Source organism: Myxine glutinosa, chromosome 2 (assembly GCF_964187855.1).
Source record: "Myxine glutinosa chromosome 2, kmMyxGlut1.1, whole genome shotgun sequence".
In the NCBI taxonomy this organism is placed as follows: Eukaryota; Metazoa; Chordata; class Myxini; order Myxiniformes; family Myxinidae; genus Myxine; species Myxine glutinosa.
This window is the reverse complement of record NC_136262.1, coordinates 106,024,083-106,048,383: the sequence shown is the minus strand read 5'-3', so window position 1 is coordinate 106,048,383 and position 24,301 is coordinate 106,024,083. Positions and strand designations below refer to the sequence as shown.

Sequence of the window (24,301 nt, the reverse complement as noted above, 5' to 3'; positions counted from 1 at the left end):
AAAAAAAAAAAAAATTTTGTGTAGGGGTGTGTGTGTGTAAACATCCTAGGGCGTGCCCGTACGTGGGTGCAAAAAAAACATGCGTGCAAACAACAACAAAAAAAAACTTTGAAACCACGTGGCAGTAACGACCACAGAACCCCCCCCCCCCTCTATTTACATGAATGGTTTGGTCCATTCGCAACGACCACAGAACCCCCCCCTCTATTTACATGCAATGGTTTGGTCCAAAGCGAACGGCTTGCAGTGTTTGGTAAAGAAATCGCCATAGCTCGGTAAGTACTTGTCCGATTAATATGAAACCTTGAAAAGGCACATCCTCGGGTCCCCAGCAATATACCTGGCAAGTTGCAAGTATATCGGACCCGTGGTTGTCGAGAAACAGCGGTCACAGACAAACACACACACACACACACACACACACACACACACACACACACACACACACACACACACACACACACACACACACACACACACAGAGATTGCTGGAATTATAGATAGATGGGTTTATAAAGCAAGAAAGCAGCCTTGTTAGTATCAGATTGAACTATAAGTCCTATACACAGGATCTACGCGGTCTATACCGTTCAGGAATATGCTTTTACAGATCTTCATCACTGTCCTGAGTGTCATTTTCGCAAAGGTGTCCACGCAAATGCCAACATTAATTTTTGGATTCCTCATGCTCTGAATATTCCAAAAATGTATAGTTTTGCTAATCTCCAAAAATTTGAACGAAAAAACATGGTGAACCTGACTACTCACTTAGAACTCCAAAACCTGGAACACGACTTTTAATGCGTGCCAAACTATCACTGGAACAGTGACCAAATTCCAAAATCCTTCACACTCGACCAACTACCCTGCATCGGAGAAGCGACCCATCCAGTATTGTAACCCAAGTCAAGCAACTGCCATGGGAGAACCGATGCACTATATAGACTGCAGAGCATGGCACATGAAGAAGATGATAATACCTCTCCGATGACTGACTCTTATCAAAGGCTCAAAGTTGGGTCGAAAAAAGGTACTACCGTATTTTCCGGTGTATTAACCGAGACCGTGTATTAACCGCACCCCCAACTTTTAACTTTTTTGCCGATAAAAAAGTGCAGTTAATACACCGGAAAATACGGTACTCATATTTGCCTTGTAGATGTCTCAATAGACCAATGAAATGGAACGAACTCGCATGTTAATAAACCGACCCGTGGTTTTCTGACTGAGCTTTATAGAAGACACAGCAGCATGATCAAGTGGAATCTGAAATAATCCACTACAGACATCCAGGAATGAGAAACCTCTTCCTCAAGTATCAACGTGCAAAACATCAGTGTGAGAATGCAGTACAACGGAGCACGAGATGGATCGCAATGTAATCAAAAGAGAGGATACACCTTGCGAGTCTAGGTTTTCACAAAGGGCACGGATGAGTGTGTGAACCAAGCATCACAGATCATGGATAACAACAAAAGAGCATCAAAGAACAGATTCAAAGCAGTTTCAGCTGCTTGATGTCATTTTCATAAAGAAAGCACCTTCAGTTGCCATTTTAGATGTATTTAATGTCCTGTTTGACAGAAATGCTGAAGCACTGTACATTTTGTGGTAATTTCCTACATTTTGCAAAGGGGCACGGGGAGTGGTGATGGCGGATATCCACAAGGAAGATATACCAGAAAGCACGGAGGAAGGGATGAGCCAATAGCCACAAAAGGTTGTCCCTGCCTCCTCCCGCCAATGCTCGGCTGCTCGGCATCTTATTCCAGGTAAATGAAAAGGGCAAGGCCATTGAAGGTCCCAAGGGTGGGTGGTGGTATTAGCACAGGTCCGTTAGTAAAAACCAACCGACCATCTCGATCCTGGTGTGTTCCTTTTAAGAGGGCAAACCTTTTTTGTATGCATAATTGAGGCTTATGGAAGAGCAGGAACAGAATGGAAGGGAACAAAATGATATGGGGGAAACACCAACAACAGAGTAGAAGTGAGAGTGAGATCAAGGGCAGGGGGAGGACACATGAGGGTGAACAAACTGCACACAAGCTGAATGAAACACAGGAAGAAGAGGAAAGGATAAGTGGGGATGAAACAGAAAAGGGACAAACCAACCGATAACTAAAAAACAAAACGAGGTGAGGGATAGGAGTGGTAATCACAAAAACCTGGAGAAAGGAAGTGCTTGGGAATGGGGTCATTTGGAGTAGAACAGATCATGAGTATAGATGGAGGATGACCTCAGGTAGTGGTGAACAGCCATGTTGAAGCCCTGGAGGGAAGAATAGGATTTAATAGGCTGGGGAAGTTGGTTCCACAGATGAGAGAAAAGATGAGCAAATGAGTGAAGGTGAGCAGTGAGCCTGGATTATGGGAGTTGCAGAAACCTGTGAGAAACAGAGCCAAGAGAGGGCAGAGGGTGCAAGACCAAAGAGGTGGTGGTGGAATACAGAGTCCACCAAACTGCCTGCGAAGCAAAAGTAACAGGCCGAGACTCGGCTTCGTTCTTATTTTTATGAGAGATTCCAATGATTTTGGGGACCTTGCCTCCCACGGCTTCAAGAAGGGCAAGGTGTGAGACAGGAGCGCCAGCCCAAAGGGGACAGCAGTACTCCATAACGCTGCGAATGAAGGCCTCGTAGGTTGTCCAAAATTCAGATTGGCAAAGGAAAGACCTTGCATGAGATAGGATGCCCAGTCAGTGGCTAATTTGGAGGCCATCTTGGAAATGAGGTCTGCTCAAAAAAGATCATGCATGACTGATGGTGAGGCCCAAAGGATGGCCAGAGAGATGGAGGTGTTCACGCCAACTATCGAGGCCCACCTCCCCAGAGTTTATAATAAGTCTAGTCGAACTGAAATTCTACAGACATCCAAAACTAGGTTTCCAATTCCCCCTCCATCCCATCCCCTCAAAATCCATGCCCCTATTTTTCTCTCCATCACCACAAGAGGATGAAAACACAAACTTTGTACGAGGATCCCTCGCTTAGAAGACAAATTCGAAAGCACAAGACTATATCATAAAGATTTTATTCTCCAACCGAGATGGGTCGAAATGTTCACTCTCCAAACATTAACAGGCAGAATGCAATGTTCATCACAAAGCACCAAATGTTCTTCAACGTTGTCACTTTTGCCATAAATAATCATTTCCCCTTTCATGTACAATGCTTTGAAATAAGAACACCAGGGGAGGATGATATGCACATCATTTCCTTTTATTTACTTCATCTAATATTATGTTTCTTTTCATTTTACCAAACTCCATGTATCAAAGAGTCTAAAATGCTCTGAGAGACACAGTTGTTTAGACCAACTGTGTCCAATATATAAATTAATCCTCATTTAACCCTCTCACGTAGGCCATGTATTAGTGCAGCGTACAGAATCGTTCTATCTACATGTTTCATGGGGTCCTATTTTTTCTTTTTACCTCGTTTTCCCTTATTATCCGTGGGTTTTTCTGCCGAGTCCTGGCCATGTATTTGTTTCCTTTGGGGCTTGTCGGGTAAGGCAGCGGCGTGGCCAGAGAGACGGAGGTGTTCAAACAGCTTGTTCCTTGAGGTAAAGGTAACGCCACAACTCTGACAGATCAACCCGCCCTGCGACAATGAAACAAAAACGTCGGCACAATACAGCAAGCAAGGAACAACAACAACCGCCAACCTGCAATGTACAACCTTTGAGAATATAAGCTGATATCTGGCAGGAGTCAGCATTGTACTTTGTGGATGATGTTGAATGGAATTGTTACATCGGGAAGGTTGAAGTACTGAATTTCATATTTACACTAGAACAACATTCCGTAGAGCTCATACCTCCACTTGGCTATACAGTTTTGATCTTGTATCGAATCTGCTTGCTCTTGTCACCTACCCAACTCAACCACCAAGTTTAGTCTCTTGGTTCGAATTCTTTTTTTATTATGTGGACACATGCAAGTTTCTTTGTTGGTTTGTCTCCCCACACACAAGGTTAATGATAAATGATGATATGGTATTTATACTTTTATAATATAAGAGCGAGGTGCGTGTGTGTGTGGTTGGTTGTTCACTCCATGCGGGTTCCAGAAGGTGGAACAGAGCCCACCCAGGTCTCAAAGTATCCGTGTGTGTGTGTGTGTGTGTGTGTGTGTGTGTGTGTGTGTGTGTGTGTGTGTGTGTGTAAGTTGTTGTTGCGTGCTATCTCCACACGTGTGGGTTTCAGGAGATGGATCGGAGACCTACCAGGTCTCAAAGTATCCACCTCCATGAGTGTGTGTGGGAGTGTGTGTGTGTGTGTGCGTGTGTGGTTATATGTATGTATGTATGTATGTATACATATTTATATATATATATATATATATATATATATATATATATATATATATATATATATATAAATAAATATGTATATATATATATATAGATATATATATATATATATATATATATATATATATATATGTCGGGCAGGAGGGGGGGGCAGGGGGGGCCCAGCCACGAGACCCAGGGCACCTGAGAAATATATATATATAATTGTCTTTCTTTTGCTTGCTTCAAAAAAGCTTGATTCAATGCAAAACATGTTGTTTTCACGGCTCGGTCAGATCCAACCTTGGAGACGTTTTTCAACATCTTCCAAAGGGAGATAAGTTATGGGAATAGTTGTCATTTAATTCTTGTTTGGCTTTCAGTTAACCTCGAGCAGAGTATGAGTTAATATGTTTCCTTTGATTTGTATGCCTGGCTCAATATGTTTTACTGCCAAATGTAACACAAGGGATCTTGTTTATGGGAATGCATCCCTGGGCCTTGTAAGCCCAGCTTGTTTGGAATTAGAGCTTGAGAAATATCTTACTTTCACACACATCTGTGTCTTCAAACTCGGCTCGGATTCGCACTCCCTTGTGTGACAAGGCTTTGCGATTTCAGGACGTGCTCTACAATTGTGTTTGCTCGATTATTAAACCACATTTGCTGCTTCAAAGGTGCCTCTTCTTGAGTTCCAGGGAGGAATCCCGTCATATATATATATATACAGTGGTACCTCGGCTTACGAGTTTAATCCGTTCCGTGACGGAGCTCGTAAGCCAAATCGCTCGTAAGTCAAAGCAAATTTTCCCATTCAAATGCATTGAAATGCTATTAATCCGTTCCAGCCTCAAAAAAAAAACACCAATTTTTTTTGTTAGGTGCTTTTAAATAACAAAAATGTACTTTATAAATAACAAATAATGTATAAACAAGCACGACCTCGTATATACTGTACATAATACAAGAGAATGTAAAGAAATAAACTGGTTTTATTAAGCAGAGGAGAAGAGCATGCCAGGTGAGGTGTGCGTGTTGTCGACTTGGCGAGGCAGTACGATCGTACTCCTTCTACGATATGTACGATTTTGAAGCAGAAGGAGTCCATAAAGGCTATAACGCCAGCCAAGGGCGTTACGATTATTTCAAAGCTCCGGACCTCTATCCATGAAGATATGGAGAAGTTGTTGTTTGTGTGGTTGAAGGAGAAGCAGCTCGCAGGAGATACCGTGACCGAGAGCATCATGTGTTTGAAAAGATTGAAACTCGGATATCGAGCACGGACCACGAGGTGTTTTTTCTTTTTTCTTAATCTCGGTTTCAGTGAACTTTTGCTCTGTGCTCACGTGTACTGTACCTGTACCTGTAATGGTACGTCAGAGGATGGCACCTGTTGTCATCATATTAAGTGCAAGATGTTCTGCATCGTAAGTTGGTACACCGTGGTCTTTCGGCGGTGTTTAAGCCGGCCGTCTTGGCTTCTGTCACCATTGGCATTGAGTCTTTCGATGTAGGTAGGTCGTTGTGTGCCGGTGCCTTGGCCGAATTCCTTCATTGCTGCATTGTTAGCTCACCTGGTTTTTTATACCACATCTTTGGTTATCGGACCAGCGAATGACGTCATCTCCTCCAAAGTATGGCTTATTCTCACTTGTCTTGGACGATCTTCTACTTCTAGCCTTCCACCGTGCATTTGGTGTCCACTGTACTTACTGTACAGTGCCTGGTAAAATTGATGTAATGGGTTTTTGACCGTCAACGCCATGAACCGTCATGAACCGTCATGAACCGTCAACCGCCATGAACCGCCATGAACCGTCAACGCCATGAACCGCTAACACTCAAAAGCCCATTTATCGCGCCTTATAAAGCAAAACGCAAACCGAAAGCCATGCCTCTCAAGCGAGGCGTGCTTCCGTGGTCACGTGATCCACAGGTGTAGCTCATTATACCCGCACGCGCGACACGCTTTGGCGGTCACGTGACCAGCCACTCTGGAGGCGGGGATCCCCGCCGATGACGTCACCGGCTGGAGCAAGGAGATTCCTCGCTCATGTATTTCGACGATTGCGTGTTTTATATCCAAGCAGAGATGCTTTCACGGCAAGATAACCGCGTGACCGGAACCGGAAGCCACAACCGGAAAATTCAAAAAAATAAATTTTTTGAGCTCGTACATCGGATCTCGGCTCGTATCCCAAAGCAACAAACCGCCCGAGCGACGGCTCGTATCCCGAAAAACTCGTACGTTGGGGCACTCGTAAGCCGAGGTACCACTGTATATATATATATATATATATATATATATATATATATATATATATATATATATATATATATATATATATACAGTATATACTATATATATATATATATATATATATATATATATATATATATATATATATATATATATATATATATATATATATACATATATATATATATATATACATACATATATATATATATATATACATACATATATATATATATATATATATATATATATATATATATATATATATAAAATATATATATATATATATATATATATATATATATATATATATATATAATTATATAATTATATATATATATATATATATATATATATATATATATATATATATATATATATATATATATATATATATATATATACAGTCATGTGAAAAAGTAAGTACACCCCATGTAAAGTTTTGACTTTTTCAACATATTTCAACATACAGCTATTTGATCTTCATTTCCACAATATTGATAGATAAAGGTGATATAATATAACAAATATCATGAAACATTTACATTTTGTTGTCCATTGTATAATTTAAATAAACATAAATGCGAATTTCGCATGTGGAAAAAGTAAGTACACCCCTACATTTATCACGACTTCAAATACCTAAAATTAGAATCAGGTGCACCATCTCAGGTGCAAATGATTAGAACATCGTCAGAGAGGATCTTGGAGGAACCTGTCTTATTTAAACCTCAGACATTTAGTTTGGTTTGCTCTTTGTTGTTGAAGTGTGCGGCGTCACCATGCCTAGATCAAAAGAGCTCTCTGAGGCCTTCAGAAAGAAGGTTGTAGATGCCTACGAGTCTGGGAAGGGATTTAAAAAGATCTCCAAGCAATTTGAAATCAATCATACGACTGTCCGGAAGATCATCTACAAGTGGAGAAGATTCCAAACAACTGCCAACTTGTTCAGGCCAGGCCGCCCCAGCAAGTTCAGCCCGAGAGCAGACCACAAGATGCTGAAAGAAGTCTCGAAGAACCCCGGAATGTCATCACGGGACCTACAGGTAGCTCTTGCCACTGTTGATGTCTAAGTGCACGAGTCTACCATTAGAAAGAGGCTGCACAAATTTGATCTACATGGGAGGTGTGCCAGGAGGAAACCTTTGCTGTCCAGAAAGAACATCAGGGCAAGACTAAAGTTTGCCAATGAACACCTAGGCAAAGACCAGCACTTCTGGAACAATGTGCTCTGGACAGATGAGTGAAAGGTTGAGCTATTTGGCCATAGAAGGCATGTTTTGCAAAAACCAAAGACAGCATTTGACCACAAGAACCTGATACCAACTGTAAAGCATGGTGGTGGAAATATTATGGTTTGGGGCAGCTCTGCTGTATCAGGGCCTGGGCAGCTCACCATCATAGAATCCACTATGAATTCTTCATTGTACCAGAGTGTGCTTGAGGATAATGTGAGGCCATCTGTCGGAAAGTTGAAGCTCAACCGAAGGTGGACCTTGCAACATGACAATGACCCTAAACATACCAGTAAATCCACGAAGGAATGGCTGAAAAGAAAGAAATGGAGGGGTCTGGAATGGCCAAGGTAAAGCCTGGATCTAAATCCCATCGAGATTTTGTGGGGGGATTTGAAATGAGCTGTGCATGCAAGAAACCCCTCAAACATTGCACAGCTGAAAGAATTCTGCATGGAGGAGTGGGCAAAAATTTCTCCCAGTCGATGTCAGAGAGTGAGAGACAGTTATAAGAAACGCCTACTTGAGGTTGTTTCTGCCAAAGGGGGCAATACCACCTATTAGAGCCAAGGGTGTACTTACTTTTTCCACATGCGAAATTTGCATTTATGTTCATTTAAATTATACAGTGGACTACAAAATGTAAATGTTTCATGATATTTGTTATGTTACATCACCTTTATCTATCAATATTGTTGAAATGAAGATCAAATGGCTGTATGTTGAAATATGTTGAAAAAGTCAAAACTTTACATGGGGTGTATTTACTTTTTCACGTGACTGTGTGTGTGTGTGTGTGTGTGTGTGTGTGTGTGTGTGTGTGTGTGTGTGTATGTATGTATGTATATATATATATATATATATATATATATATATATATATATATATATATATATATATATATATATATATATATATATATATATATATATATATATATATATATATATATATATATATATACATATAACCACTCCCTACCACCTCATTTTATAAAAAAACAAAAACCAACCCCTTCCACCTCTGCAAGGAAATTCTCTATGCATGTAAGCGTGTAGGTATGAAAATCATAGAAAAAAAACGGCTGGCCCAATCTCCACTAGATTTTGCATACATGCTGGGGGTACACAGGGTCAGGCCATGGGCACACCCTCCAACCATCACCAGGCAATCCTCTGTGTGTTTGTATGTCTGAAAATCAATAAACTGATCTCAAACAAGGAAATTAGGTCATTTTGCCTATCAATCTTCCTGATGGTTTACTCAAGTCGAAACAAGCGTTAGGCCTAGGTCCCCCTTCGGTGAAGTGATGAGAGTTGACAAAGTAGAAGACGCAAGGTGGCCATCTTGGATTTTGACGTGGCGACCCAATTTTCAATAGCGTTCTTCCTTATGCCTAGATACACCCACACACCAGATTAGAAGTTGGTACTCCGTTTATTTTTCAAGATATTCCGCTCACAAGGTTCAGACATACATGGCGGTGGCCATCTTGGATTTTGACGTGGGTTGCACCCACACACCAAATTAGAATTTGGTCCTTCGCTTACGCACGCAAGCACGCACGCACGGACGGAGGGGAAAACCATAGTCCCCCTTTTGCTCCGTGGCGCGACGGGGGACAATAACCCGATCTTGATCAGGTGACCCAGTTTGTTTGAATATAAAAGAGAACATAGACTGGCTATGGTTACCAAGTAATACAAGATGCTTTACTGTTTCACAAAAGCTCTCAACTCAAAGCAGAGTGTGAGTTTATATGCCATCGATTTGTCCTATGAATCAATGATTGGTTAAAAAAAAAAAAATTGGTGCACAACACTTACAACAATCTCTTTAGTGTGAGATAATGTCAAAACAAACAATGCAAAATGTTACTGTCAAATACCATACACAATGAAGCCAATGTTCATACGTGGCAAAATAAAAGTTGTCGATTTGAATAGCAAAACACTTAATATAATCAATACATGAGCCATGTTACATTGAAATAAACAGCGGTCACCTACACAACCATACCATCTTTGTGGCGTCGTTGGCTTTAGAAGATTTCTTTGACTTCTTAGTCTTGTTCTTTGTCCTGAAACGTGAAAAAGCATCATTCCACCTGTTGGGTGATAATGTAGTTTTGCTAATCACATTAATCTCGCTCATGTGCACACACTTACGAGCCAATGTTTTCTTGCTGGCCTGAAGAAGCTTCATTCTCGTGGTCTTGAGATGAGAGATTGGAAGCAGCGACAGGATTGGTGCAGCACTGCTGTCGTTGAGCAACATTTTCCTGCTCGATAATCTCTGGATCTGGCAATGTCATGTCTCTTTCCATTGCTACTTTTTCATCTCTCCGAATCTTACCTTTCCCAATCTCTGCAACACAACTTTTACACAATCTCTCACCTGCATCGACACATCCATTCTCAATTCTGAAGTCTCCATTACTTTGCTTTTCCCTTTCATTTTCTGTCTGACAAGAAGCACTCACGGTCCCGCACACGTCGGCAGCACCCCCGCATGCGTCGGCAGCGCCTCCGCACGCGTCGGCAGCGCCTCCGCACGCGTCGGCAGCGCTCCCGCACGCGTCAGCAACACTCCCGCACGCGTCGGCAGCACTCCCGCACGCGTCGGCAACGCTCCCGCACGTGTCGGCAGCACTCCCGCACGTGACGGAAGCGCTCCCGCACGTGTCCGCAGCGCTCCCGCACGCGTCGGCAATGCTTCCGCACACGCCGGCAGCACTCCCGCACACGTCGGCAGCGCTCCCGCACACGTCAGCAGAACTCCAGTCAGCACCACTCCCGCTCCCATCGTCGCTGCTCTCCGTCATACTTTCAAAATCCTCAACCCCAAAATTGTTCTTCATATCTTCAAGTAACAACTGCTGCTTTACAATCTCCACCATTTCTCGATGCTTTTTGGATTGTTCATGGTTCTGCAACCTGAAACATACACAGCACATAATTTGTACATGTCACATGCTCTTATTCATTCAAGTAGTCATTTCTGTCGTCAGTTGAAACATCATACATTCATCTAATAGCAACATTTGCTTCTAACTAAATCCGGGCAAGTCAAAGATTGTTCCCAATTTTTTTTCCCCACTGATAAGGCATCATTTACAGCTGATAAGCATGGTCAAAAACTACAAGATGCTGAACACCCTTTGGTCATCCAAATGCCTGAAGGAAGTAAAGATACCGTGATTCTTCCTTATGCAAATGAACAAAACCAGGAGAGCGTTGATTGCTTCGAAATTCTAAGGTGTTTATTGTTGGAGTAAAATAAAGAAATAAAGAGTGTCTGGGGAAACAGGATTGATATATATCACACCCGTGTCCAAAGGAAGCGTTTCAGTTTGGAATTTTTAATATGAAATAGGCAAAGCCGAGAAACGAATGAAACCCATTAGAATGACATTTTAGAATTACCCTTTAGAACCCCCTAGAATTACACTTTAGAACCTTTTAGAATTAAACATGGTGGGTTAGAAAGGTTCTTCTTCTTCATTTTTTGATGGACGGATAGAAGGCCCTCTTCTTATTCTTCTTCTTTAACAGCCAGAACTATTCCCCCACTCCTGTGGGGATGGCTGGGGGAAGCTTGGCCCAGAAGAAATTGCTGGTCAGGCCAGACGTTTGATTGACTAAGGTTAGGGAAGGAAGTTGGAATTTGTTCATGGTGCTGGCGATAGCTCGCTACTCTTTGCAATGGGTACCGTGGGATCTTTAACGTCCACCAACGAATGCAGCAAAAGGCACGCAGGTTCAACGTCCATCTGAGGCATGGCACACACATCGATGAATCACCCTTCATGTGAAACACAGGGATAACAGTTTATAGCTGTCAGGATTCATACCCAGGATTGACAGCTTAGAGGCTAGTGAGATATGACCAAGGTGACAGTCCCGATCTCTTGATTGAGATTTAAGGCCTCCAATCATTGATGAGAGAGAGGGACAGAGAGAGAGAGAGAGAGAGAGAGAGAGAGAGAGAGAGAGAGAGAGAGAGAGAGAGAGAGAGCGAGGGCGAGCGCAGCAACATGTCCAAAGTTGAGAGACTGGAACGGAATCAAAACTGATGGTCAGAGTTCAGGCTGTTTGAAAATAGGAAAGCCTCGACATGAGCAGCAATCATGGATTGCATGACTTTGCTTGTAATTGGAAGTAGGCTCACTGGTTTGCAGTTGATACGTGGCAACGTATCTTTCACCCTTCTTCTTCAAAGGAAGTCTTTGCACCCTTCTTGTAGATGGTAATGATGTTTTTTTGACGTCCAGGCCAAAGGAGAAGGACAGATCAAATAGAGAAGACAAAGGGGAAGCAAGACCGGCAGAGCAGGATTTGAGAACATGGGCACTGATTCCATCTGGGCCCGTCGCTGAAGCTGGATCAATGCCAAACAAAACTTTCTCTACCATCTCGGGTAAGGTCACAAAGTCCAGTAGACAGTGGGTATGAGGGGGTAAGATGGGGACAGAATGGAATTGGACGGGTACACAAGATTTGGATGCAAACACAGAGTTTATACATTCTACCCTATCTCGGGAAGAGTCTGCAGTAGGACCATTTCACATAAAGGAGAGAAGAGGGGTTCTAAAGGGTAATTCTAGTGGGTTCTAAAGGGTAATTCAAATGGGTTTCATTCGTTTCTAAGCTTTGACTATTTGATATTAAAAATGCCAAACTGAACCGCTTCCTTCGGACATGCGTGCAAATTTTGTCAGCGATATACACAAAATATCCCATAATGACAAAGTGAAAACATGTTTATATAAATGTTTACAAAATGATTAAAAATGAAAAACAGAAATATCTAATTTACACAAGTATTCAGTCCCCTGAGTCAATACCTTGTATAAGTGCCTTTGGCAGCGATTAAAAACTTCGATTCTTCTTCAATATGTCTGTATCAGCTTTGGACATCTAGATTGGGGAGTTTCTCCCATTCTTCCTTGAAGATTTGCTCATGCTCTGTCAAGTTGGATGGGGAGTGCCAGTGAACAGCAATTCTCAAGTCTTTCCACAGATTCTCAATGGGATTCAAGTCTGGGCTTTGGCTGGGTCACTAAGGGACTTTCATGCTCTTGTTCGGAAGCCATTCCAGTGTTGCTTTTGCTGTATGCTTGGGGTCATTGTCCTGTTGGAATGTAAATATTCACAGCAGTCTGAGGTCTTTTGCACTCTGAAGCAAGTTCTCCTCAAGGATTTGCCTGTATTTGGCTCCTCTCATTCTTCGCTTTATCCGTACAAGACTGTCGCTGAAAAACATCTCCATAGCATGATGCTGCCACCACCATGCTTCACGGTAGGGATGGTGTTAGATGGGTGATGAGCTGTGCTCAGTTTCCACCAGACGTAGCACTTTGCATTCAGGCCAAAGAGTTCAATTCTCGTCTCATCAGACCACAGAATATTTTGCCTCGTGCTCTCAGAGTCTTTCACGTGCCTTTTTGCAAACTCCAGGCGTGCTGTCATGTGCCTTTTTCTCAGGAGTGGCTCCCGTCTGGCCACTCTTCCATAAAGCCAAGATTTGTCAATGGCTGCAGAGACTGTTGTCCTTCCGGTAGGTTCTCTCATCTCAACCAAGGAACTCTGTAGTTCTGTCAGAGTGGTCAGTGGGTTCTGGCTTCTGGGTCACTTCCCTGACCAAGGCGCTTCCTGCCCGGTTGCTATGCTTGGTCGGACGGCCAGCTCTAGGAAGAGTATGGGTAGTTCCATATTCTTTTCATTTCCTAATGATGGAGCTCACTGTGCTCTTGGGAACTTTCAACACTAGAAATTGTTTTATACCCTCTCCCAAATCTATTCCTCCTCACAATTCTAGCTCGGAGTTCTACGGACAGTTCCTTGGACTTCATGGTAGAGTTTCTGCTCTCACATGCACTGTCAACTGTGGGGCCTTATATATAAAGGTGTGTTTCGTTCTAAATCATGTCCAATCAATTGAGTTGGCCACAGGGGGACTCCAATCAGGTTGTAGAAACATCTCAAGGATGATCAAAGGAAATTGGATGCACCTGAGCTCAATTTGAAGTGCCACAGCAAAGGGGTTGAATACTTATTGACTCAAGACAATTCAGCTTTTCAATTTTCAATAATTTGTAAAAATTTCAAAAAAAAAAAAATTCGCTTTGAAATTATGGCGTATTTATTATGTGCAGTAATAAAAAAATATTTACATTTTATCCATTTTAAATTCAAGCTACAACACCACAAAATGTGAAAAAGTCAAGGGGTGCGACGAGTACTTTCTGAAGGTACTGTACATTCTTTAAATGTTGTACATACGGTGAAATTCCATATAATCAAACCGGATTTTCCAATTGACTTCCATTATATAATTCCTACGGAAAAGATTTTGGCCCCAAGATGTAATAAATATGTTTTCCATCACCCCCAATATGTTTTCCATCACATCACTTCTACAGCGAGACAACGTAGTAGCGCTTAAAGGTGCAGCTGAGAGAGAATTTGCTTTTATGATGTCTTTACTAGAATATAAGACCCGTCGCTTCTCTGACGGAAATACCAATCTTTGCTGCGATGGCTAATCTATGGGAGAAAAAAAAAAAAGAAGGATTCCTGGAAGATCCTGCTCTCGATGCAGGGATAACCAAGGTCACGTGTTGGCATTTGCAGTTTTGACACGCATGTCCATGTACCCATAAAAAACATTTTGGGATCACAAACACTCCCGGGAGTTACCCGAATCCACCATAGTTGGAGTTATTGAAATCCGTTAATCCGTTCTCAAGTTAGAACACGACAGACAGACAGACAGACAGACAGACAGACAGACAGACACGGGTCCTTTTATAATACAAGTTCACCCACTCAATACGGGAGCAGCAAGAAGGGTCATTCCTCTTTGGGGCATATAGATTACAGACAATCTGTGTTGGGGTCTCAAGAACATTGGGTGTGTGTTCATTTGCCAAGTTTCTTGTGGAGAGATCGCCAAGTGGTTTAAGCATTCGAGCAAGCACTCCATTCAAAACCATTAAGGAACGGCTGGCTTGGCAAGTGCAAGCCAGCTGCTTGGTACATGAGCACACCCCGGTCTTCCTCCCTTTCAGTTTCATGTTAAACAGCAAGAGCGAGTTTCAAAAGTTCGCTACGAAAAACGCCATGTTAGCAGCAGGAAAGCCATGTTATTAACCCAACCCTTGTGGGGTATATAGAGTACCGTATATCTTCACTCAGTTTTGTAAGTAAAACTTACGTCATGGATGTCGGAATTCCTCCAAATTTCTTCATTTAGTGTTATAAACAGCATTAGCGACTGTTTAAAAAGCTAATCATAAGTGGTTGTGGTTTATAATATTGTTACTTCCGGAAGAGGCCGTTGCTCCCACGAAAACGCCATGATAAGCTATTTATAAATGTTGACTCGACGTTTGTTCAAAAAGGAAAAAACCCCTTGGAGAGGAGGGATATTATTGGTATCAATTATGTTTTGTGATAACATTAATATTATGCTGTTATCGTTAGGTATGTTATTAGAAGCGGCCTTGGAAAAACGCCACGATAAAGCTAACTTAACATCGATATACACTTAACACGCAACCCCATTGATGGCAATGGTGCGTAAAACCTGCTCAGGGGGAAAAAAACCCTTGGGGGGGGGGGGGAGGGGGGCAAATGAATGCACGACAACCTTCATTATGCAACCCTTCGTCATCCTGTCAAGTTTGGTTGAGTTTGGATAAGTAACGACGGAACGTATCGCAGTCAAAAAATCATCAGACAGACAGACGCCAAATTGCGTATTTTAGTACGATAGATTATCATGTGTTGTTTCCTCTGTAGACGTAGTAAGCCCAAATGATTTTGCGGTTTAGGTAAGTTCTTCACAAAATTTTCAAACCGCCTTAACACATCCAATTTCACATTCAAGGGAATTGCTTTGCAGTCTCTTTTTGCACTTTTGCTAAAAAATTATAATTCAAATATTCAAAATTCAGTAAAAGCGAATGCAATATAACATGTAAGGATTTGGTTCACTAATTTTTATATTACAGTGAAATTCCATATCTGGAACCACCATACAACAAGGGATGTATGTAGTATTTCATTATAAATATCAAATATAAATCCTGCCAAGCTGTGGTTGTCAAAACCAATAAACCAGTGATATTAACGGATTGGAAAAAGGTACAAAAGTGCATCCAATTTCATATGACTGCCAAATGTTCTGCATGAAGTTTGCTCTTCCTTCTTCGGGTGGATCTGAGCATGCAATTATGAACAGAACAGCCCTCTCTGGAAGTGCCTCAGGCATCATAGATTTATATCACACAAGCAAAGGAAACACTGTGTGCTTTGTAAACGAACAAACCCATTTTGCAACAATTTGTAACAAATGTGCTCGCATAATTTAGGTCAATAAGGGTGGGGTGAGAGGGGAGCATGCGGTGGGTAGGAAGAGAAGAATAAACAAAAATATAATGATCCAGCTACATATTTAAGCTAAAACGTAGAATTGTTTAACACTAACTTCATTACTTTTCGGCATTAGTGTGTAGATATCCCACAAACATACTATCCGCATCGAACCAGCAAATCATGCCACACGTAATTCGAATGGAGGATGTATTGCGAAGCTCTGTGGTTGTTAAGAGTTACGTTTACAGACAAACATTTCTATGCAGTATTTGGTAACCTCACCAACTTGTTCAATCCGTCTTGCCATTTTCCCATTTGGCCCATTTCAAAATGTCTCTTGCTCTTCACAGCATCAACACCCAAAAAATAATGTGCTTTGTCAATGCCAAGCTAAGCACAGCTTCTGTCCCACATCTTTTTACAAGCACAAGTCATAAGTTAAAGGCATACTTTTGTGCAAAAAAGTATATACAGTCAAGTGAAAAAGTAAGTACACCCCATGTAAAGTTTTGACTTTTTCAACATATTTCAACATCCAGCTATTTGATCTTCATTTCAACAATATTGACAGATAAAGGTGATATAATATAACAAATATCATGAAACATTTACATTTTTTAGTCCATTGTATAATTTAAATAAACATAAATGCAAATTTCGCATATGGAAAAAGTAAGTACACCCCTACATTTATCACTACTTCAAATACCTAAAATTTGAATCAGGTTCACCAGCTCAAGTGCAAATGATTAGAACATCGTTCGAGAGGATCTTGGAGGAACCTGTCTTATTTAAACCTCAGACATTTAGTTTGGATTGCTCTTTGTTGTTGAAGTGTGCGGCGTCACCATGCCTAGATCAAGAGCTCTCTGAGGCCTTCAGAAAGAAGGTTATCGATGCCTATGAGTCTGGGAAGGTATTTAAAAAGATCTCCAAACAATTTGAAATCAATCATTCGACTGTCCGGAAGATCATCTACAAGTGGAGAAGATTCCAAACAACTGCCAACTTGTTCAGGCCAGGCCGCCCCAGCAAGTTCAGCCCGAGAGCAGACCGCAAGATGCTGAAAGAAGTCTCTAAGAACCCCAGAATGTCATCACGGGACCTACAGGTAGCTCTTGCCACTGTTGATGTCAAAGTGCACGAGTCTACCATTCGAAAGAGGCTGCACAAATTTGATCTACATGGGAGGTGTACCAGGAGGAAACCTTTGCTGTCCAGAAAGAACATCAGGGCAAGACTAAAGTTTGCCAATGAACACCTTGGCAAAGACCAGCACTTCTGGAACAATGTGCTCTGGACAGATGAGTCAAAGGTAGAGCTATTTGGCCACAGTACAAGAAGACATGTTTGGGGCGAAAACCAAAGACAGCATTTGACCACAAGAACCTGATACCAACTGTAAAGCATGGTGGTGGAAATATTATGGTTTGGGGCAGCTTTGCTGCATCAGGGCCTGGGCAGCTCACCATCATAGAATCCACTAAGAATTCTTCATTGTACCAGAGGGTGCTTGAGGATAATGTGAGGCCATCTGTCGGAAAGTTGAAGCTCAACCGAAGGTAGACCTTGCAACATGACAATGACCCTAAACATACCAGTAAATCCACCAAGGAATGGCTGAAAAGAAAGAAATGGAGGGTTCTGGAATGGCCAAGTCAAAGCCCGGATCTAAATCCCATCGAGATGTTGTGGGGGAATTGAAACGAGCTGTGCATACAATTGTGCATGCTATGCAACAATTTTTTGTTGAATAAATTATTGCAAAGTCAACTTTCCATTGTTTTTTGTTCAATTAGATCACCTTTATCTATAGAATGATACTGTTTAAATGAAGATCAAATATTGATATGTCCACATATGCTAAAAAGATTTTTAAAAAACATTTCATGGGGTGTACTTACTTTTTTCACATGCGAAATTTGCATTTATGTTTATTTAAATTATACAATGGACTATAAAATGTAAATGTTTCATGATATTTGTTATATTATATCACCTTTATCTGTCAATATTGTTGAAATGAAGATCAAATAGCTGTGTGTTGAAATATGTTGAAAAAGTCAAAACTTTACATGGGGTGCACTTACTTTTTCATGTGACTGTGTGTGTGTGTGTGTGTGTGTGTGTGTGTGTGTGTGTGTGTGTGTGTGTATGTATATATATATATATATATATATATATATATATATATATATAAACAGAATATATATTGTTGTGGTTTTTGGAATAAAGGCAACCCCCCCCCCCCCCCCCCCCTTTAGTTAGTTGCACCACAACATGTAGCCTCACTTAGTCCGTTATTTCTTATTAAATGTGAAGTATAGTCTCCTTCCCAGTGTTAGTATGCGTTGAGACAGGTAAAGTTAGCACTGTTAACATCCTCAATATGAAGTAAAGTTTGAGTGCAATAAGCAATAGCTGTGCTTGTCGGAAGAGGCCTTGCTTCCAGATACAGCACTTCCCCTCCCCTCTCAACACCACCGCCTCCCTTGCTCCCAACCCCGAATATACATCCACCATTTGAAGTGTGGAATGTCTGCTTTGCAAACACACATTTCCCTGTTTCAAGCCGCAGACATTTAACAAGCACAGGCCGAACCCAGTACCCTAAATAAGGCCAGGGAGATGGACGCACCCCTTGCTGCTCTTGAAGTTTTTGGAACAGGCCACACAGTAGAAGTCGTATTCGATCACCTCCTCACTTCCATCTGCTCACCGTACATCAAGAGAAAGCACAAAAAAAAGCTTACAAGTGAAAAACCTTTCAACTAAGCTAATGCATTCAACTCACCCAACACTTTGATCTGAACAAGTACAAAAATGAAGGAATAGCAAAATCAAGACAAAGCAAATCCTCATCAAGAACACAACTTCCAACTGCACCTTTAAAATGGGATGTATAGATTTTACATTTAAGTAACCAAAATAACTAAATCAATAAGCAGTCGCAGACTCACTTGCGAAATCAATCGCTGTGACCTCACTCTTTTGACATCAAAACAGGCTTCAGTAAGCCACTATGCACATTCTGTTCAAATTTCATAATCAATCAGATAAAAATTGACGATTTTGTGACCGTGACCTCAAAAGCAAAAGGCTTCAGTGACATAATATGCAAACCCTGTTCATCAACGTCAATGAAGTCTTCGTCATGCAAATTAATGAGACTAAGAGGATCTACTAATAATAGATTTGAGAAAAACATCACTTGGCCTAATTCATTTGGACATGAGAATTTCACTTGGTAATTTTATTCCAAAATAAATGAAGCAAATTTAAAACAAGTACAGATGCATTCCAAACTACACCGCTTCCATGACAAATAATTAAATATCCTCCAGCGTGGCATTGCCGGGGCACCTTCAATCACACATTTCCCTGGCAATAGTGATGAACAGGCAATACTGCCATGCAGATCATAGAGACTGTATTGGGTGAGAGAGGTGTGCAATAATTGATTGGTTAATTGCATAATTAAAATCAATAAATGATGATCATAAAATATTTTATTAATCAATTGGCTAATAGCATACCTAAACCAGTAGTGCTTCATCCGAAGCTGTAACTTTTTGGAAATTAATTAAATAAGTCATTAATCAAAATTTTAAAATACTTAATTGATTAATCAATAAATAATTAATCGATTAATCAATATATCAAAAATATCTGTTATAGCCACATCACTTGGTCACAGTCATGTCCAAATATCAGCTTCCTAGCTCAAATGGTGCCTGAGATATTGCCCAGATGAGAAAGAATTAAATAATTAATCAATTGGCTAATAGAATACATAAACCACCACCATTTCATCCGAATCTGTAACTTAAAAAAAAAATTAAATAAGGTATTAATCGAAAAATTAAATAATTAATCGATTAATTGATTAATCAATAAATCAAACATAGCCTTTACAGCCAAATCACTTGGACATTGGCATGTCCAAATATCAGCGTCCTAACTCAAAAGGTGCCTGAGATATTGCCCAGAAGAGAAAGGAAATATATAAGTACTTAATTAATCGATAATAATTAAGTAACTAATCAATTCATTGATTAATCAAAAAAATAAAAATACCGTTTTTGACAAAGTACTTACTTACTCACTATTGTGGCCAAATTTCAGCTTCCTAGCTCAAAGGATGGCTGAGATATCGCCCGGACAAAGAAACAAACAAGAAAACAAGAAATCAAACTATCAAACAAACAACCGGCATAGGAAATGAGCGGTGTATAAAAATTGGTGTCAAAGTTTTGCCAAATGTATTTTTTTTTTAATGAGCCAGGTTGATTTGTTTTTTCGAATTCCGAATTTTGTAAATTTTGCAGTTTGCTCGCAGAACCCCAATGCACATGTAATAAAAAAATGTAAAAGCTTGGCTGAATTAGATGTAACAGCTGCACATTAACACCCCTTTGATCCATATGGGAAGAATCCTGCATAATAAGGGTGATGAAACTTTTTTTAAATTTGTATGTTTTCTGCTTTTTGTATAAAATAATTTGCTAAAGCCTTAAATTCTCACCACTGTCCCATTGGGCTCGATTACCGCCGACAAGGCCAAACTCCATTCGGCAACGAGCCTCAATATCTTGCAACTCATGCTCAAGACTGGCCCAGCCTTTCTCCCGATTCTCTGTTAGAAGCCTGAGGACAGAGGAGGGAAAGTTGACCAAATCAACTTCAAAGGATTACACATAACAATGTTTGCATTGTTAGATGAAATGGGATCCTGTTACTACGTGAGGCAGAAGATATCAGACATGCATTGTATGAGATCTGATGAAGATTGTCGAGACAAATTAAAGAAAACATGTGCAAGTGAAAAAAATACAGCTAAATATCAACTGAAACAAATAAAAGGTTAGCAATAATGTGAAAGCTCCAAAAACGTTTGGAAGGATAGAAATTGGAAGACTATAGGATGTGTGGAAGATCCGCCTCAGATCACTCACCATCCATACTCATGATCTTTTCTGCCCTCATTAACCCTCCACAAGCTCACCCTTTCCTTTGCAGGTTATTCTGTTTTCTCCCATATCCCTCCATCCACCGTTCTGTTTATTCGTTCCATCCCCAGATTTTCTTTCCTGTTCTTTTACAGCCAATTACTGGGCAGACAGGATCGCCTCGACGTACGCACACTCACATCTAAGCGGTCTAGCCTGGGTTTGAATCCTGACACAGCTATAAACTGTGATCCTCGTGTTTCAAAGGCAGCGTGATTCATCAATGTGGGTGCCGTCCCTTGGATGGACATTAAACAGGCGTCCCGTCTGCCGGCATTCTTTGGTGGACGTTAAAGATCCCATGGTGTTCTTCGCGAAGTCAAGCTATCGCCGGTACACTGAACAAATGCGTAATTCCTGCCCGAATCAGCAGAGGGAATTGCATCAGTGACATAGCTGCGCCCTTAGCCAATGATGCTACCCCATAGCCTTGCGCTACATACGAACAAAGAAGAAGTCCCTTACTTGTGTTTGAGTAGCTTGTTTACAGGTTATGTTTTCACGCCGTCTGTCTGTTTGTGAACAACATATCTAAAAAAAAAGTTGTGGACGGATTTGAACGAAATTTGGTGGAGATGTTGGTTACGTGACAAGTCCAAAATGTCCAAAAAATCCGGATCCGAGGATTTTTAAAGTCACCATTGAGAGATAAGGCCAAAAACGATATTTAAAAGTCTTGGCCAGATTTGGACGAAACTTGGTGGACATGTTGGGTGTTTGACAAGGAAGAATTGATTAAATTTTGGTGAAGATTTGAATCCGGATCCGGATAGGATAATTTTTTATGATTATTAACCATTGAGTGATAGGGATAAAAATGATGTATAGCACGATACTGTATTTCAAAACGTTATGGACAGATTATGACAAAACTTGGTGAACAAGTTGGTTCGGCGACAAGAACAAGTGATTCGATTTTGGTTTAGGTCGAAATCCAGATCCGGCCGATTAGTGGGATACAAAACATTAACTGTTGAGCCTGGCGGAGGTATATGCTCTACTGAGAGCTGTTCGAGTTCACCCTGTGCATTCCACCTCTCACCTTCTCATTCTTCCTCCACATGACCCTCCAGCCTGCTATTCCCTCCAGCTAGCTATTCCAGGAGCCTCGACTTAGTTTGCATACAATTTAAAAAAATGTAATTAATAAATAATAGACACCAGAAAAATTAAACATAGGTCGTGGGCACAAATAATGTGCATGTAATCAATAATGGATAGGAGCAAGAGAAAAGTTAGGCGAATATATCATTTGGAGGCATTGGAGTTGGCAAGAAAAAGTGTCACGTTATGACAAAGAAATTGCAAAAACTGAATTTTAGTTTAAAAGCAGCAAACAGATGAATGTTTAACAAAGTTTGAGAATCGTACTTTGCCCGTTCGAGCCTCTGCTGCAACATGTTCTCCTGCAGCTTCTTTGCCTTCTCAGCATTTTGCTCATCCACAACACGTTTGTGTTCATGCACACGCAGGTCCCTTTTGCGCACAAATGCCACGAGCTGCCGAACCGTGTCACTGAATTCTCGGCGCATGCGCTCCCGCAATCGACGGTTTTCCTTCTCCATGGCACGCTTCTCCCATCGATTGCTTGCTTGCCTCGTGTCGTACTTTTCGGCGCTCACAAAAGGGCATCGGCTGCCGAAGCTTTGCCAATAGTCATAAAATGGTCGCACCACCTGTGACACACAACAGTTTTGGCCCCTCTGTGGTCTGCAGCAACCATGAAAGGGCTTGCGACTATTTTGAAAGGGGTTGTGGTGGGGTAGGGGGAAGTTCCATAACATTTGGCACCCTGAGCACTTATGTTCAAAATGGTAAATATATTAAAATATTTAATTGCATCACCGATGTTTCAATGGAACACTCGCTCCTCTTAGTTAACTGGACAGTTCATAGAACACGATACCCTGCACAGTGTTTAAAAGTATATATTTCAATTTTAGATTTTAAATATAAATTTTCATTTAATAAGTTTTAATATATTTAAAAAGCATTTATTAAAAAATTTAACCCCACTTTACGCTTCGCATGCACAGGGTAATAAGCATGGCCTCTTCGAGTCACTGCTAATTTTTTGCACATTTTAAGTTTATCGGAAGTGCTTTGAAAAGCTGACATTGACAGGAATCCTTTTCAGGCAGCTCGTCTAAAATCGCAGCATAACCTGAAAGTGTCTTTGGTCTGACAAGTGCCAAAGCGTACAATTGCCTTAAGTGTGGTACTTGATCCCCATATAGAGACTCAGCATGTTTATTGTCGACACAACAGTCAGTTTATATCCCCAGAATCATATGTCAATGGCACCTTATAATAATTTGAGGACATTTTAAATTTGGAGCAATTTGGGGTTAGGGTTAGCTATTGGGAGTGAAAGTTACTGTTTTAGTCATGGCCAACTTGTTCACTGCACTGCTTGTGAATGTGCAACTTTTACACTATTGTCGACATGTCATGCAGAGTATTTATAACTTGTTACCACAAAATGAGTAAGGGGTCACACGGTGTTATTTTTCAGTGGTGGCAAAATTGTGGCAATTCTTTATCGGCATAAAACTTTATTGCTTTTCATTGGGATTGTTGGAAAGTGTGCATGACAAGTGACCAAGGAAACAATTACATTCGACTATGCTTTACGTATTCAACATGCTAACAATGACAATGCTGACAATGTTAGCTTTAGGGTTAACAACGATATGTTATATAATCGCTCGAAAGCTGAAACAGCATGGAATCCTTTTCAGGCCGTTTCCAGAATATTCATCGTGTGGTTAACCCAATTGCAGTTCGGGAATGCCATAAAGCTTTTCCAAAATAAATTGGGAACACCTTAGGTCAAGGTCCCAACACATTTGCCCACAATTTGAGAACTGCACATGCTTTCATCACATATTTGGCAGTTTTAAAGGTTATTTTCTGTGGATATCTCAAAAGCAATTTTTTGTGGCAGATTAATTTCATGGTGGCAGGTCACATTTGTGACGAATGTGTTTGGGACAAAATGGCAAATGCCATGACATTTGCTTGCAGCACGTATACAAACTGGTCTCAACAGTGGTTAGTTAATGCAAGTATTAACCAAATATAATTCAGCTGTCATCAGTTTATATACATGTCTAACTTTTGT

The 24,301-nt window shown here is 40.8% G+C and overlaps 1 protein-coding gene across 3 annotated transcripts in view; it reads right to left on the bottom strand.

Moving 5' to 3' along the window:
* Positions 1-3,014: 3,014 nt before the first annotated feature.
* DNAJC21 (DnaJ heat shock protein family (Hsp40) member C21) overlaps positions 3,015-24,301 on the bottom strand; it is a 55,094-nt gene continuing 33,807 nt past the window's right edge. For all 3 annotated transcript variants that reach the window (XM_078771378.1, XM_068107563.2, XM_068107565.2), the window contains exons 5-10: positions 22,549-22,853; positions 20,694-20,815; positions 18,807-18,879; positions 9,956-10,723; positions 9,807-9,867; positions 3,015-3,602 (exon numbers count right to left, since the gene is read on the bottom strand). In XM_078771378.1, coding sequence (XP_078627504.1) covers positions 3,417-3,602; positions 9,807-9,867; positions 9,956-10,723; positions 18,807-18,879; positions 20,694-20,815; positions 22,549-22,853 — 1,515 coding nt within the window. In that variant the 3' untranslated portion in view covers positions 3,015-3,416. The remainder of the gene's footprint in view (positions 3,603-9,806; positions 9,868-9,955; positions 10,724-18,806; positions 18,880-20,693; positions 20,816-22,548; positions 22,854-24,301) is intronic.